Source organism: Xiphophorus couchianus, chromosome 5, assembly GCF_001444195.1.
Source record: "Xiphophorus couchianus chromosome 5, X_couchianus-1.0, whole genome shotgun sequence".
Lineage (NCBI taxonomy): Eukaryota > Metazoa > Chordata > Actinopteri > Cyprinodontiformes > Poeciliidae > Xiphophorus > Xiphophorus couchianus.
Genome location: NC_040232.1, coordinates 30,277,633 through 30,294,627, shown reverse-complemented (window position 1 = coordinate 30,294,627; position 16,995 = coordinate 30,277,633). Strand labels below are relative to the sequence as shown.

Genomic DNA, 16,995 nt, shown 5'->3' with positions numbered 1-16,995 from the left:
CACAAGTGGCTCAGAACTTCGGGGTATCTCAGGTATGTGAAAACGTCTGATAGGAGGATTCTGAGTTTGTGTCTTGAAAGGTGTGTTTAATATCATGGACCTGACAAATCAACACTGACCTTGCAAAAAAGTTCTGATCTGCCTACAAACCATTTTGCAAAGACGCCTCATACTTCATGTTTCACATTCCTCACTGCGATGAAGCTGGCCTTCTCAGGCTAGTAATGAAGAATCACACATTGTTAAAAATATGCGTGAGATTACAGCAAGCTGATTTAATTTTCCTAAAAATCTAATAACTAGACAAACCTTGATTCAGAAGGATAAAACAAAGGAATGCAAATCAGGAAATTTCATTAGAAAGATTTGCTATGGGCCATTAGGAATATGTGACAATAGTGTCCCTAACTTATTCAAAATAGCAACTGTGGGATCTTACAGCCACAGGAGTGTAATGTTTCCTGCTGTTTGTTGTTTCATGTTTTCAATGTAAAGCACTTTGAATTGCTCAGTTGGTAAAATGGATTATGCAATGAAATGTGACTTGATTTATCTTTTCAAACTGTTGAAAACCTGATTCTTGTTGACAAATTATTGGAGCTGTGTGTGAATAAACAAAGTGCTGTTAATAAGAGCATTAAACATAGTTTAAACATATCAAACTATCAAAAAATAGTTTGAGAGATCTGCATTCACTGTTCTTTCATAGGGATAAACCCAGATTAGAAAATGTTCATGCATAAAAGCAACTTGTTGCATTTGTGATTTATTTATGGCTGTTTTTTCTTTAATTATTGTTTTTTGTGGATTTCATGGTGGTCAGATAAACTTACTGTTGCCTTTCTGTCTTCAGGGTTGAGGAGCCATTAGCCGTCTACTCTGTCGAAGATAATGCTGATCAGTCAGAAAGTCTGGAGACATTTAAACTGCCAGCAGATGAAGACATTACAGGGAATCAAAATCCCTTCAAGCCATCATCATGGAGGTTGGGCATTAGGATGGAGAGTGCCAGAGATTCTGAACGCTACCTTCACCGCATCCTCCACTGAAAACAATGCCTACTTGTAGAAGACGGAAGGACAGTAATAAGTAAAAAAGCCTGGTTCTGCATTGATGGAAATGTGTTATGTTGTGTGTTACTATAGCAAAATCTCTTCTGTGTTGCTGTATCTGCTAAAAACAGATTATAGGTGCACCATCGTGTCAAACTATGTGTGTTTAAAACAAGAGGTTGTGTGGAGCGATGATAGTATTTCACAACTGCATATAGTTGCATGTGGAATTTCTTTTAGATAAATGTGTTGTGTAGTAATAATGCTTTTTTTAAAACATTTGAGCTTGTAAAGATGTAAAATTACGATGTCCATTCAGGATGGAGTTAAAATATTACAAAGATTTCAGTGAATAATGACTTCTGATTTTGCATGAGCACACAAGAAATGTAGCTAAACAGTAAAGCAGTTATTTTTTTTAAAAAAAATCAAAGCTTCATCAATAGAAATGGTCCCTGCAGCTTTTTGTTGCATTCTGGATTAACAGACACAATCAGTCCTAGAACAACACTACCAGCAATAAGGTGGAGTCACAAAGGTTCAGAACATGTGATATGGATAAACGGTACTTTCTTACACTTCAAAAAGCAAAACTTGGATTGGTTAAATCTATTAATGGAAAGCAAAAGTGAAACATTTCCCAGTGTTTTTGTGTGAAACAAGCATCCTAAAATTTATTGGGCAAACAAATGATTATTTGTGTGATGACTTTTAAGCTTGAAAGCTTTCTGTTGCAGGTCTATGGGGTATAAGTGGTCCTTATAGTGTTTTGTACTTTTGGTACGAGTTGAGTGGCTATTAATACGGGATCTGATGACTATTAAGTCAGCAAGTGGAACATAGCAGTTCATAAAAGGAGTATTTACATAAATCACTGATGTTGAGACTGGATTGTTTTACGATGGTAAAACTCCACTTCAGTCCTGGAAATTTGGACTAGCTGCTAAGGTGAAACGGTCTGGACCTATACGGAGCTTTAATGCTTGGAAATATTTTTGCCCGCCTTCGACAAAATGTTTTTATTGAGGATATTATTTTCAGACAAGAACTGGATCTACCAGTTCCGACGGAAAGAATGCAAAAGAACACAAATCAGTATTAATTGAATATATTTCAGTTATAATCTATCATTAAATATTACATACAAATTATACAGTGCAGTGTGACAAAACAATCTCAGTTCAGCAGTATGTTACTTCTCGTTTACTTGGGTCGACCCCAAGAGCCACAAACGTCCGGGGAATCGTCATGACTGGGAAAAACGGAGGCGGGTACAAAAAACCCACCTGTTTGGTTACTGAAGCAGAACTTTGCTCTTTTTTAATTAATTTTTAATTAATTTTCAGAAAAAAAACTAATTAGGCAAACAAATAACATGGCTGCTATCTTATTCAATCTCTTTAAATGTACGTACCTCTGTTTTGTAACGTCACCTCAGACGGCTTAGACGTAGATTTTGATTACCACAGAAACGATGCATACTGTGGATCCAGTTCACATGGTCAATGTATAGAAATTCAAACAGCTTTAGTGCCCCTCCTCCTAAGTGTGTGAGAGTTAATCTCATAGTCGACGAAAAGCAAATGTATTGGCACTGCTGTTGCCAGCGTGGGAGAGGAAATCTCCATGAGTGTTGAGACGTGCGAGGAAAACAAAACGAAAGAAAAACCAATGGAATGCAAAACACCTCTCGTCCAAAAAAACGTACACGCACATGAACACGCCGGTTCTGAGTGGTGTGCAAGTGGGTGTGTGAGCAACCATAGCATGCGCCAATGAGTGCAGAGAAATGTCATTGCACAAAACCTTCTTCAATCATATTAACACAAGGCACGGATGCAGACAGGGAAGATATTCTGGGAAATCCCTCTTCTTTTGGCCTCATTCCTACATCCAAACACTTTCCTTCTGCAGCAAAAAAAAAAAGACAAAACAAGGAGAGGAGAGGTGGTAGGACCTTTTTTTCTTCCCAAAACAAAAATCTGTTTCCTCCTCCATCCATGCACAGACGCTCCCTCGGCATGGCAATCTGCTGCTGCTTTTCTTCTGCACTACCACCAGGTGAAGAAGGGTCTTCTGCTCTGGAAACTCTGTGTGTAGGATTCACTGTTTGCTCTCTGAGGTGCTCTCGCCGTTTCAACAATAACCGGGGGCATCTGGACCAACTGGAGCGGGGATTTACCGTCTTTCAGTGCTTGGCATAGGTTTAAGATCTGAAGATGTAATGATAGGAATATGAGAAAGCAAAAAAAAAAAAAAATTCTTTTTAGATTAAACATCCCTAAAAAAGTTTTTGATAAAGTTGGGGTTTCAATTTTAGATTTTAGAGCAATCATAGGGAAGAGAGGAGAGAACTCACCTGCCCCCTCATGACAGATACTTGCTTGTGAAACTGTCCCCTGTCGAAGCCCGGATCTTTCTGTAACAAAAAGAAAATATGTGCATGTTTGTTACCTTCAAGTAAACTAGCCACCTTCTAGGTCAACCGCCCATTCCTACTTCACTTTGCAGCTACAATTTACGTCAATGCTGAGGCTTTTCTTGCCTTAAATAGTTCATAGAGGTCCTCTTCCAGGTCTTTGATGAAGTTCGGATCTGATAGTTTGGGAAGCACCAACTCTTTGATTTCCATGGAGAAAGCCACTTTGGCTTGGGACAGCCATGCCCAGTAGAACGGGTCTGCAAATCAGACAGTAAAGCTGTTTCTTAACAGTGTCTTAAAACAACATAATCATCAACACTGATAATCTGTTGCTATGTCCCCAAAACAACCAGTATATTTCAACAGAGATGACAAATACACCAAATAGACTTCTTAGAATACATTTGTGTGAGACATCAGTCTACTGGTAAGCCATAAGCATGTAGAGTTTCTTACAAGCTCTCCAGGAGTCGGGGTGTTTGAGTGGAAAGGCAAGGCCGTTGTCTATAGCTGCCAACTTGATGATGGGTTCCTTGACTACAACCCAATCTGTGTCCTGGAGGGGGGAAATGCAAACATTCAAGATAAACACAGCACAAAATATGCACTTTGATCTGATCTCTCAGTTAGCCAGGGGTCAACGTAGAGTTGGGTTAGGTTCTGAGGAGCCAGCGACATTTAAAGCCCAATCACAAAATGATATTCCTGTTAAAATGCTTCCATGAAGCTTGATGAACAGATAGCAATATTTGTCCGTGTGTTTTTAAAATTTCAAAAAACACACAAACATGTCATAGGTTTTCATAAAAATACTTCTTTCTGATTACTTATAACACTTACTCCCTAAAAGGAGCTAGGAGGCAACAACAGGAGATGAAAAATGAAAGCTTCTTACTTGCAAAGAGAAAAACTTCAACATTTAACACAGGTGCATTTGTTCTTGAATTTCTCAATGGATATGTAGCAGACCGTACATTATAGTTAGGAAAACAACGGTGAATAGGTTTTTACTTAGGTCATTTTTACTGAAAGAAAGAGTCAAAATGGAACTACTGATCCCAAGTAGGTTTGTGTTTGTGTGTGCGCGCGTGTAGTTGAGCATGCTAAATATAGAGAAGCGAAAAACACATTTAACAAACAAATGGAAATCTTTTTCGGGAAGTGAGGACATTTCTCTAGTCCTCACTTTTTCCCCCCCATTGTACTGAGCTTTTATAGTTCGGTTTATAGGTCTGGTGTGAGTTAAGTATTGGTAAGGTTAGGGTCAGAGTACAGTGGTATTGGTTAGGGTAAGAGATTTGGGATGGGCATAAATGCAGTTACTAAAATGAATGGAAGTCAATGCAAAGTCTTCAGAGCAATAGAGGTACAAGAATATGTGCATGTGTGTTTGTGTGTGTGTGTGTGTGTGTGTGTGTGTGTGGGTGGGTCTGTCCTTACCCTGTTACCTCCAGAGTCCATGGGACAGTCGTATTTCAGCAGCCAGTTGTCATTTCCTCTATCTAGATTTTAAAAACGGCCAAAAGTTGTATTCAGAAGGGACATCTCAAAAAAAGCATCAAAGTTGAGTTTCTAATAAAATCTGATCCAATAACTACATTCCAATAAATACTGGAACTTGAATATCTACGTTTTGAGCACAATTACCCGTGTTCCTGATGATGTAGTCGAGGACCACGAGGCGTTCAAACTGCAGCTGTAGCTGACGGTTTGTGTTTTCCGGCAAAGGCTCCGCTTCAAACCTCCGCAGCCAGAAATCTGCATCCTTGTATCCGTCGACAAAGATTTGGAAGGACCCGACCTGTTCAAGTTTAGAGAGAGAAAAAAAAAATATCTTAACACGTGTGGGTGGGACCTTTTTTTTTTTTTCTCAACTATGCACATCAGAAGACAGTCCAGGCATATTTTGGTAACATCACTTTCTGATCAAAATCCACAGGTACTAATTTAGCTTCAATTTCTTTTCATACTTAAAATATGAAGAAAATAAAAGCGCTGGGGAAAACAAATTAGCAAATTATGCGCAGCCTCCAGAGGTACAGTAGATTTCATTACCTTACTAAATATTAAAATCCAATTATGTCTTGTGGACCGGTTTCAGTTTGCATTTAAAGTCACTTTTTTTTTTTTTGTTTCCTTTTAGATTACCGTTTGAAAACACGAAGAACAGGTTTTACTTAAAACTATTTCTGGCAGTCATGTGACGAACTGTTGATACTGATGATCACTTCCCTGCTGTTGTGCTTTTATTTTCAATGCATTTAAATTTGAGCTTATTAAAATCCAGCTTATAGAAAATCTTTACATTGGAGCAATAAATGTAAATAGCTAAAATATGAATACAATTCACTGAAAAAAATAGGCAGGTATTGACTTTGAAGACTTTTAAGATGTGAAAACCTCATAAAAAAAAGATTTCTATAATCATCAATATTTTTACCTTAGGTGGTAGTCCAATTCTGTGGAAGCGCTGACCAACTTTGGGCACCTTCGCCAGAGCCAGCCTTTTCCCTCGAGACTTGACCCTGTCTATGGCACTGTAGTTGAATGTTTCACTTGCCAAATACACCACCTAAAATGACAATAGAGACATGGTGGAGGAAAAAAAAAAAAAAAAAAAAAAAAAAAAAAAAAAAAAAAAAAAAAAAAAAAGAGTACAGGCACCGTATGGACCTGCCCAGAACTCCTCTTCTGCTGAGGGTAATTCAATTTTAAAACAAAAGCAGCAACAGCAGCTCTGTACTGCTCAACCATGGATGCATGAAGAACGATTTTAAATATCAACATAAATATAAATATGCAATTATACATCCAAAACTAGCTCTGTTTGGCAGCCAGACATAAATAGAAATGTAACACTTGGCTTTCTGGCTCTTTCAACTCTCCTTTTGGCCTGCTGCATCAGATCTGCTGAAGTTCTGCCAGCTGACATAGCGGAAATATGTAGGCAGTGGTGTGAGGGAAGATACCTTGGTCCTGGGGACAATGTTGAGTTCCAGTTTCTGATCAACCAGGCTGGCCCCGGCCTCTGAGAGGTAGCCCTGGTTTAGAACCAAACAGTCGCGGCCAAAGCAGCAAGGACAGCACAGTTTCTGGAGCCACTTCGTCCACTTGGGATTCAGCTGGCCGTACGGTTCTTCATTTTTTGGCTTGAAAACACCAATAATTTTCTGCAAAGACAACGAGAAAAAAAAAAGGCTTGTATTTTGTACCAGATGAAAAGTTTAAACTGAGGACATACGAGTCTATCATTAGTCAGAAATCCACGCTAAAATAACAAATACGGTACGCAGCGTCCGTACGCATTACAACAAACTTCAATGTGCTTTATTGGGATTTTATGTTACAGAGCAACAATGTAAAGTTTACATTTAAATTATATTTACAAAGAGATTTCTGGAGAGTGTGGCATTCAAAACCTGAAAATTGTTGTTCTCTGTCCATTCTGACTTAGCATAAACTCAGACAGAAGGATGTGATTTTACTTCCTAAATATGCACTACTTCAGTCTATCGCATAAAATCCAAGCAAGTGCATTTAAATTTGTTAATGCAATGTGACAAAATGAGAAAAAAAAAAGCTAAATGGGTCTGAATAAGTTTGTAAAACACATTTAAAGAAGGTAGTGTGAAAAGGGATAAAGCTGAACACTATGAAGACACTACAGATGTATACTATGCATGAAGACACTACAGAGAGCTTCAATGTGGGTTAAACTGTTGGAACGTACACAAATTAAAACTACAAACAGCTTCCAAATGGGCTCCCTTAAATAAAAACAGATAAGAGGATAAGAAGTTTGACAAGAGGAGGACAGATTTGGGGTGTGCCGTGATTTCACAGTTCAATACAGAAATCACATGTCTCTTGTATTACACACACTCCCACCAATTACAACAACAAAATCCTCAGAGAGAGGTAGCACATGACTACTTAGCACAGCGGTGACTAACTTAAGAAAGCGCAGTGGTGGGGGTCAATGGCAGGAGGTCGCTGCGTAGAGTAAAAACCTCCTACGGTTCGCCTACGATGGCCTTTTCTATTTTAAACTGCCTCAAGTCAAAATGAGAGGTAAATGAAAGGCTGTGGTTCTTTTTATGTCGAGTAGACTGAAACCGAGGGTCTAAATGTAAGCTTCAAAAAGAGACTTCTGCTTTTTCTTGGTTTTTTCCCTCTTTTGCGCAACATTGGACACAATGACGAGGACATATTAAGAAGGAATGCGAGTGGCTCAAGGTCCTTCATTAAATCCGGTGGCCACCAGGAAGGTTTAAAGTACTTATTTGAAGAGGAACACTGTCTAGTTTCTCCATGGTGACTTGGTTTTTATCCGAGTCACCGTGCATCAATTTGTAGAGTTCCAGTTTGTAGAGCAAAGAAGGCGCGCGAGTTCAACGTTTTTGGTCCAAATAGATAAAGAGTTAGTTTTCTATGGAGAAAGAAAAACATAGAACAAAACACCACAGAAAGCAGAAGTTGCGTTGTGAGAACGACTAAAGTAAACTAAACTCATTACAGCGTGAGTGATCAATGTGATAGAAGGATTTAAACAAACACTGACATGCGACTTTTTCCCAGCAGATGAACCTGTAATGATTAGCATCTGTCTGCACAGTCAAACTCATATGATTAAAGCATTTTAAAAAGGACTTCAGCTGTTATCAGTGTCACGGGATGCCAAAGGTAAAAAAAAAAGTTTACAGTTTCAAAACCACAAAAATGTCATCACAACGTCGCCCCGACGTGTGGCTGCATGATCCGTTTGCTGAACAACAAAATAATACTTTTTTTCTAGCTTATACGAAAGCCTAATGCGTCCGTTTAGAAAAACTTTCAGTTAAAAAAAGAAATGGACAGTCAATGCTTGGAAACAAGTTGCGCAACCGATCCCTCTTCAATCACTAACACTATCTGAAGCTACAGACAATGAGTTGCAGGTCTGTTAAGCAAGTAAGAGCAGACCCACTATCCCAGCAAATGATTGGTTTCAAACTAGTTTATACCTAAAAGACCAACACCATAATAAATTGAAATGCTGGCTTAGTCCCAGGATGCATTAGTATTGTGTCTTAAAGCCTTTTATGAGTCTGGAACCTACCTTTATAATGTTTTAACCATGAAAAAGCAAGACTTGTTTGGAAAAATGTATCAGTGAGATTTATATTTTAAAGACCAACAAAAGGAGCAGCAAAAGCAAAACAAAAGGATGAGCAGTGCTTGAAAACAGCTGATGGAGTCACCCAGGACATGTTACTGTGGAATATCGTCTCTGCTGCTCAGATATTGAGCTGCTAGCATGTCATGATAGTCATGAGACCATCATAAAGCAACAGTCTTCAGTCAGAGGCCTTTTCGGAGTAGTTGTAAGACTGAGTGCTACTGGAGATCTTTCCTGCCCGCCATCTACAATGACTCGAAGAAGATATTTGGATTACATGCGTTACCACGACATTTGATTTCCCTTTGGGTTAAATAAAGTGTTTTTGAATTGAAACTTTAAGACAGTAGATAACTTATTTTGCAACATTTTTGCTTAATGGGACAACAAGGCATTTTTGAATGGGTCTCGTTCCATCAGTAGTCTGTCATAATGTGGTCTTTGAATACTAAGCTTCTCGTCAGCATTCTCTCTATATTAAAGCTTTGTTTTCAAAGTGGATTTAGCTACCATAGTAAACTGGAGCACACTTTAGCAAGGATCTGCTCTTTGTCTATAAAATGCACATATGAGAAGAAAAAATAAACTCTCTTTACCCAATGATGCTGTCAAGGGGCTATGTGTTACAGTAGGCCTAAATGCATTGCATCTTAGATTTTGCTGTGTTAACTGGGTAAAAGTGTGTGTTGTGTTTAAATGTGTTGTAGACCATCTGCCATGTCATCACCGCATTGTTAGAGAAGGCCGTTATCAACAATCGACCACAACTATGTCCCAACACACATGTAAAGAGATCTTCAAGCTGAACCCCAACTCTGTCAGATGTGCGAGGAGAAACCTCTGGGAACCTTTAAGTAACCCGAGGATGTAGATGTGAAAGCCGCTCCTCTTACCCCCTGAGAGTCTTTGACAAAATAGCTTCCACTGGAGCCCTGGTAGATCCTCTCTGGGTAGATCCCTTCCTCTATGGCTTGCTCGGCCTTGCGGATGATCTCCCTGAACTCTGGATCTTCCGGGAACTCGTTCCTGTGACGCTCCCGAGACGCGTGTCCTCGATCCTTGTCCAAGAGCGGCTGTCTCTCCTGGCTCCCTCCGGGACTCCCGGGCGGGATGCGCACCACGGAGCCCGGCGTGCTCCCGAAGGCGCCTCGGGGGCTGTTAGGCTCCGTGTAGCTGAAATCCCCAGAGTCGCGGAGCGGAGAGACAAGCGGACTTGTCTCGTCCATGGTGCGAAGGTACCTGAGGAGTTATTTTATCCTCCGTTAAGAGACGACAAAACGGAGAAAGAGGGTGAAAAGGAAGAAAAGAAAAGGCAGGACAGTTGTTTTGCTGGTTAGCTCTGACGCTGGCTAACAAAATCAGATGACTGTCATCTTCCGGGAAGAGGCGGGACCTGTTGAGTGTGTTGATCTGCAACCAATCAGCGTTGAAATCCTTCTGTCAGTAACCTAATTACAAATGCTGATTGGATACAGTCGCCCTGCACACAAAATACACGTGAGAGTGTAGTTAATCTAATCAATTACCTCTACCAAAAGGCCTTTGTGAAACATTCTGTGATTTATTTCAACTAAATTAGATCTGAAGCATCTGGATTTCTCTAAAATTCCAACTGAGCTATATATATTCATGAAATAACTGCAAGAAGCAGTTTTATTTTATTTTTTTTCAGTGAGACATCGAAGGACATTAATCTTCTGATGAAAGCCTACTTGATTTATGATTCTTATTATCTTTTATATAGCTTACATATTGCTTGCAATGAACCATTGTAGCTTACTCGTTACCTCCACACAATACTATAAATACAGGGGAATCACTGCACAACTCTGTTGTAAAATGATTCTGTTCAACAACAGGCCTGGCTTTAAATAAATTCAATAGACTTTTATTAATTATAAAGACAAATGTACTTTCATATCAGTGTCAGTTGCATAAAATACAATGTACTTGTCCTAATTTGTATATTTTTTTTCATTTTAATTGATTCATGAGAGTAACTTCATCCTAAGTTACAGTAAATGTTTGCTGTGTGCAGACAAAATACGCTTCAGTATATTTCATGGCTGGTTGTTAGAAGATGACTGCGTGTCAATACTGACCTCTGCGGGACACTATGAGTATTGCACAAACGTTTCTCTCAAATTGTTGCCTGTTGCTCAAATAATGCTAAAGCGTCCCTCTTATTCCATACCATGTCATCCTAATAAACTGCGCCTAAAGATATGTGTCAATAAAACAAAATAAGTCCTAGTTGTTAACTAATGTGACCAGCATTTTTCAACTGGATGGATGTTATGCTGCAGAAAACCGTGTTGATCCTTTAAGTCGTCAAAGGGGTTGAGGTCAATACTGCAGATCGATTATGTCGATTGTTGCTAAATTCTGGAGGTACTCTCTGATAAAGCCCCGTCTGTGTTGTAGAAAATAATCCAGGAGACATTTCTCTGAACTGAGAATGGCCTCAATGTTAGCAAGTCTCACTTTTCCAGAGAATGTCATCTTACGCCATTACGCAATACCTCAACTTTAAGCTGTTTGGCATTGACAGATGTTCTGAGAAATTTGGTGGTTTTTATTTTAATTTTTTGTATTCTTTGCTACTCAATCCGCAAATGTATCTCCCTGACAAACGTGGCGTCATTTAAGGCTAAATACAAAGCTTAAAAAAAAAAAAAGTATGAAATTTATCATCAAAAAACATTGCCACAGGGGGAAAAAAATCAATGAAAAGCATAAATTTTTGCTTTACATTGTACATGTCCAGAATCATTTATTTGTATACTGGCTTATATTATTCATACATTTGTTTAAATGGGATTACTTCTCCATTCTCTAAAATTAAAGATTGTATTATTTTAAAATTTTCAGTGATCCGTTTGTATCCCAAAAAGATGTACATTTATTAGACTTTTAGTGTGCAGGATTCTTTGCAGTACCACGGTATTCTACAATTCATGGGCAGATAATTATATTAATAAATAAATAAACCAATTTTTTTATTTATTTATTGTTTGTTTGGGGGTGAAAATTCCAGATGTTTTGTGCCAGCCTGGAGGACGCAGAGCTGGGTTTGTGGACGTGCTGCAGAGCGCATCCTCTTGACTCGGTTCTCCGTCGCCTCACTCAGCTCGCCTTCTGATTGGCGGAAACCACCCGGAAGAGAAGAAGGGAAGCCCTTTCGTCACTCACGCTTCTCCTTCAACCCCTCTTCACTAACACGCTCTTCCTCTCCGGGTTGTGCAAAAATACTGACTCCTTTTCTTAATAAAAAACTTTGGAAGCTGCTGCGGAGTCAGAACTAATCCGCCGGCGTCGCTGCAGCGTTTTTGGAAGAACCAAAGTTACCGGAAGTACCGCGCAGAGGGCATTGGAGTGAGGATGGCTGCCTACAAGCTGGTTCTGATCCGCCACGGAGAGAGCGCCTGGAACCAGGAGAACCGCTTCTGTGGCTGGTTCGACGCCGACCTGAGCGAGGCCGGAGAGAAGGAAGCGAAAAGAGGAGGACAGGCCCTGAAAGGTAGGGTACTGCGGGCCCGGTCAGCAGGTCTGATCGGACTCTAACTGGGTCGCGGGGTTAAGCCCCTGAAAAGATGGTTCTTATGTAACTGGAGGATGAAGAAACAGGCAGGCTAGGGACTCCATTAAACAATTCAACTGCAAACACAGAGGACGTATTTCTGTGTCCTTTATATCTTCCTTTCCCCCTTTATTTTGACATTTTGTTTAAACAACAACAAAAAAAAGGAACATTTTCGGATTAGATTTATGCAGTTCAGTGAAACCTGTCAGATAAATTAAACCAGTCATGGCCTTGCTTTACTTAGATTTATTCAAATGTATATTCATTTTTTTTTTTTTTTTTTTAAACGTGTGCAGAAGTGTAGGAGCTTTCTATGCCTCACAAAGGCTCTTTCCAGAAAGAAAAAGGGGAGACTATTAAGACACAATTTCTCAATTTTTAGTATTTTGTTCTCCCTTTTGACAAGTGGAAATTTCCTATGAGTCACTGAATTTTGGACACGTGTTCATGCGTGCACCCCCTGTTAATTTGACCTCAAATTCCCCTGCAAACACATCATCCAGAGCTCACAGTCAGGCAGTACCATGTGGCCGATGACTATGAAGAAGAAAATGCTTAATTTCTTTGGAAAGTGAAATGTAGCATGAAGATAATCTTTGTTACCCTTCAGAATAATATTTCCCTTTGTATCTTAAATGGCTTAAAAATCTGTGTAACAGCACCTTGTAAAAGGGTCCCTACCTTCTAATATAAACCGTACGCTTAATTGTGAAACAGGACGATAATAAATGGTGTTTTAATTTTAATTAAGTCTGAAAAGTGTGGTGTGCACTTGCTGACCAGAGTCGATACTTTGTAGAAGTGTGTTTTTCTACAGTTACAGCTGTAAGTCTTTTTAAAATATCTTAACATATATATTTTCAAGTCCTGGCAAAGACTCGGAATTTGATTTAAGTTTGGGCTTTGACTGGACCATTCCAATGGATGAATATTTGATGAATATTGATCTTTAACCTAGCTGTTTGGTAAGGGCTGTAATGCTTAAAAGTGAACAACAGGTTTTTCCTCCAAGACAGCCCTGTAGTTAGTTCATCTTCGTTGAATGACGGTACGACTACTTGACTTTTAGGTACCTTGTGACCTAACCCTGCCTTGAACTTTTCAACAACTTTATCCCTGACCTTTCAGCTTTGCTCTTTAATCTTTGTGATGCTGTTTGTTCACTTATACTTTCTAACAAACAGCTGAGGTGCTCGCATAACATCCGTATGTAGGTGACTTCTGAAGGTTGGGGTCGAAGGTTGCACCTGATTCTAGAGGTGTAGGAGTGAAAGGGGGCTACAAATGAATGCCACACTTTTCAGATTTTTATTTATAGAGATATAATGCCATCTATCACTTTTCTGCTTTGCAATTACGCACCAGTTTTCACACGTGATCCTCATAAAACCCATATGAATTTGACAAGATGAGAAAAGGTGAATAACCTTACATAGCACCCTGTAAATTCTCCCACTGTCAAATGCTCATTAGAATGCTTCTTGTCTCATCTTTCTCATTAACCTCAGATGCTGGCTATGAGTTTGATATCTGCTACACCTCTGTCCTTAAGAGGGCCATCCGGACCCTGTGGTTTGTCCTGGACAGCGTCGACCAAATGTGGCTGCCCGTCCACCGGACCTGGCGGCTCAACGAGCGCCACTACGGTGGCCTGACGGGGCTGAATAAGGCAGAAACTGCTGAGAAACACGGGGAGGCTCAGGTGAAGATCTGGAGGCGTTCCTTCGACGTTCCTCCCCCACCTATGGACGAAGGACACAACTACTACCAGAATATCAGCAAGGTGAACAAGGAAATCTGGTGACACGTGACCTGAGTTTCTATTACAAATGTGTAATTAAAATCACTCATAAATAAGTTTGCTCACGTGATAAGTCATTTAAACACATCATCCTCCTAACACTTCCTGTCATTGTTTTCGTCTTTTTCGCCGGTAGCAACATCCGGTTGTTGATGGCGTGACTTGTGTGAGGTGAAAAAAGTTTTTGCATTGCAGTTTTGCCAAGTGAATTTATTTCAATTAAAGCCAAAAATCCACTCATCCCAGTGCAAAAACTTTATCGAGAAACAGTTTTTTTTCCAAAGTTGTTTCCATTTAGCAAATTTATTTTTGTTATTCCAGTTTGTAGTCATTATTTGGTCAATGGAAACGCATCTAATGACGCTTTTTTTCTCCTATAAAACATAAATGTGTGTAGTCTAACCCTGAATCCTCTAACGGCTGGAACTTTGTCTTTTCGTGGCAGGACCGGCGTTATGGTGACCTGACGGGGGATCAGCTTCCCAGCTGCGAAAGTCTCAAGGACACCATTGCCAGGGCACTTCCTTTCTGGAACGAGGAAATTGTTCCCCAGATCAAGAAAGGAAAACGGGTCCTTATCGCCGCTCATGGCAACAGCCTGCGGGGCATCGTCAAGCATCTCGAGGGTAAGAGAGAAAAAACTAATCATAGAGACAAAACCCAGATGTTGTAATTGTTTATCCCCTACTTAATTTTTGCTCTTTTGTTAAATACGCTGTGTTAAGGTTTTTGTGGAATTCTTCTGAATAAAAATTACAAGATTGAGTTTAATTTAAGAAATAAAACAAAAACTCAAAGAGAGGCTTGAAACTGCAACACAATTTCAAAGCAGTTCTATACTTAAGCTTTTCAAATCTATGAATAATGACCAGAGATATTTGTTATGAATTTAATCGTGTGATTAAGCCTGTGGCAATAAGCAGTTATTTAATTGAATGGTGAATTAAAATAAGCTTCATAATTTTCATTCTGATTTGGCCTTAAACCCAAGTGAGGAACATTGTTGGGTAGTTTAGCGAATGCCGTATGAAGGGGCTTAGTTTATGGAAATTAATAGGGATGCACAATATATTGATATCAGCCGATGTAATTAATTTTTTAACATATTGGTATTGGCCGGATAAGTAAAACTGGGCCAATTTAAAAACAACAGATGTTTATCTCCATTGTGTTGCCATTTGTTTCTGGAGCGTGTTGGTCATGTGATAGTGATGTAGAGCAGGATAAAAGGTCTTTACATACCGGTGCATTTCTATAAATCAGTTGATAAAGCACTGAAGTCTTAACATCAACTTTGATTTTTAATGAGATTTGCCTTGCTTAAGGTTGAGTGAATGAAGCATATTTTTTGCTTTGCATGTGTTGCTGTTTTCCAGGGATGTCAGAGGAAGCCATTATGGAGCTGAACCTGCCCACAGGCATTCCTATTGTGTACGAGCTGGACAAGAACCTGAAGCCCACGGGACCCATGCAGTTCCTGGGAGACGAGGAGACCGTCAGGAAGGCCATGGAAGCGGTGGCTGCTCAGGGCAAAGCCAAGAAATAGACTCGTCCTACCCGGCGAAGCCCAGAATGAAGACCAATCGTGTGCTGTTCCCACATTGAGTTGAAAAAAAAACCCGGTTATTTAATGTTTGTGTCACCACAAATTGAACACAATTAGACCCGAAACATGCACTTTAGAAATAATACTTTGCCTGTGTTTATTGGTCTTTATTCTGTTATACACTGAAACATGCATTTCATTATTAGACTATCAAGAATAGTTAAAGCACTGACCAAATTGGAAATTAGGGACCAGAGAGAAGAAGGGAGATTGGACCAGTGGCTGTAGATAAAGCTCAACGGGAACCGGATCACCACTGGTTGTTGTTGTTCTTAAAAGGATGAGTGCATTGTTCTGTTTTGTTGTACGATGGTGAACATTGTTTGCTGTGGCAAAAATGAATAAATGTGGAGACATAATTTAATGATTACATTTTTTTTTTTTTTTTACGTCTTTGGTCTTTTTTTCTTCCACCAGCACAACTTTCTTCTAGGATTCAGTGTTTTTACCTGCCATATGTAAATTAATTCACTGGAAAACTAAAGGCTACATAGGGGTCTATCAATACCCAATTTGTACTATTCAAAGTCAGAAGGATGAGGTTACAGGGTATATATGTTTTTGGTTGTTTTTTACAAGTACTTATCAGAAATATTATGTATTAACTCTTTATTTAAGACAATCTATGAGGAAATGTATAAAGTCTTGTTAAAAAAATGCACACCCTTTAAACTTTTCACTTTTTGTACACATATTTTATGTATCTGATAAACCAGGTTAAGTGGTGCAAAAGTTGTTGAGAAGATAAAAGCAGAGTTGGGTTATAAAACAGTTTAGTCAAAATGAACAGAGCTAAGTACGAGACAATACTGGAAGGAAACATGCTAGGTAGAGAGTTAAAGATTGGAATGGAGGTTCACTGAACATCCCTATCACACACTAAACATGAAGCCGTGGTGGAAGGATTTTGATCAAAGGTCATTTGCTCAAAAGCCTCAAAGTTCAGACCAAGATTGTATTCAGAATTTGTGGCAAGACTTGAAAAAAACTGCTATTCACTCATGTTTGCTACCTAATATAACAGACAGTGAACCTGTTTTGCAAATTATGTACGAGAAAATCAGTCTCATGATGTGTAAAACTGGTGGAGACACCCTGAAAGTATTCCAGCTGTAGTGAAAGGTATTGACTCAGGGGCTCTGCTTGCACACTGTTAAGACTTTTATTTGTTAATTGATTTAAAATAAAACAAACTTCTATTTTCCTTACACTTCACGACAAAGTACTTTGCACATTTCTGGTCTAGACAAAAACGTCTCAAAGGAAGGCTGGACAAACAGAATGGAAGATCTCGTCAGTTCCAACTCCTTGCCACTAGGTGGCTCTAATGTAGCCTACGGTTGATTGGCCAATCGCCAAAAGAGGGGACAAAT

At 39.3% G+C, this 16,995-nt stretch overlaps 2 protein-coding genes across 2 annotated transcripts; one reads left to right on the top strand and one right to left on the bottom strand.

Moving 5' to 3' along the window:
• Positions 1 to 2,144: 2,144 nt before the first annotated feature.
• On the bottom strand, positions 2,145 to 10,028 carry pi4k2a (phosphatidylinositol 4-kinase type 2 alpha). The gene is made up of 9 exons (XM_028017680.1): positions 9,526 to 10,028; positions 6,444 to 6,644; positions 5,915 to 6,046; positions 5,122 to 5,275; positions 4,915 to 4,976; positions 3,931 to 4,030; positions 3,598 to 3,731; positions 3,412 to 3,471; positions 2,145 to 3,265 (listed from the first exon to the last, which is right to left on the bottom strand). The coding sequence occupies exons 1-9, from the start codon at positions 9,856 to 9,858 to the stop codon at positions 3,104 to 3,106; spliced, it is 1,338 nt and encodes a 445-aa protein (XP_027873481.1). The 5' UTR covers positions 9,859 to 10,028; the 3' UTR covers positions 2,145 to 3,103.
• A 1,760-nt stretch (positions 10,029 to 11,788) lies between these two features.
• pgam1b (phosphoglycerate mutase 1b) lies at positions 11,789 to 15,994 on the top strand. The gene is made up of 4 exons (XM_028017741.1): positions 11,789 to 12,152; positions 13,724 to 13,998; positions 14,462 to 14,642; positions 15,393 to 15,994. The coding sequence occupies exons 1-4, from the start codon at positions 12,014 to 12,016 to the stop codon at positions 15,560 to 15,562; spliced, it is 765 nt and encodes a 254-aa protein (XP_027873542.1). The 5' UTR covers positions 11,789 to 12,013; the 3' UTR covers positions 15,563 to 15,994.
• Positions 15,995 to 16,995: the final 1,001 nt, after the last annotated feature.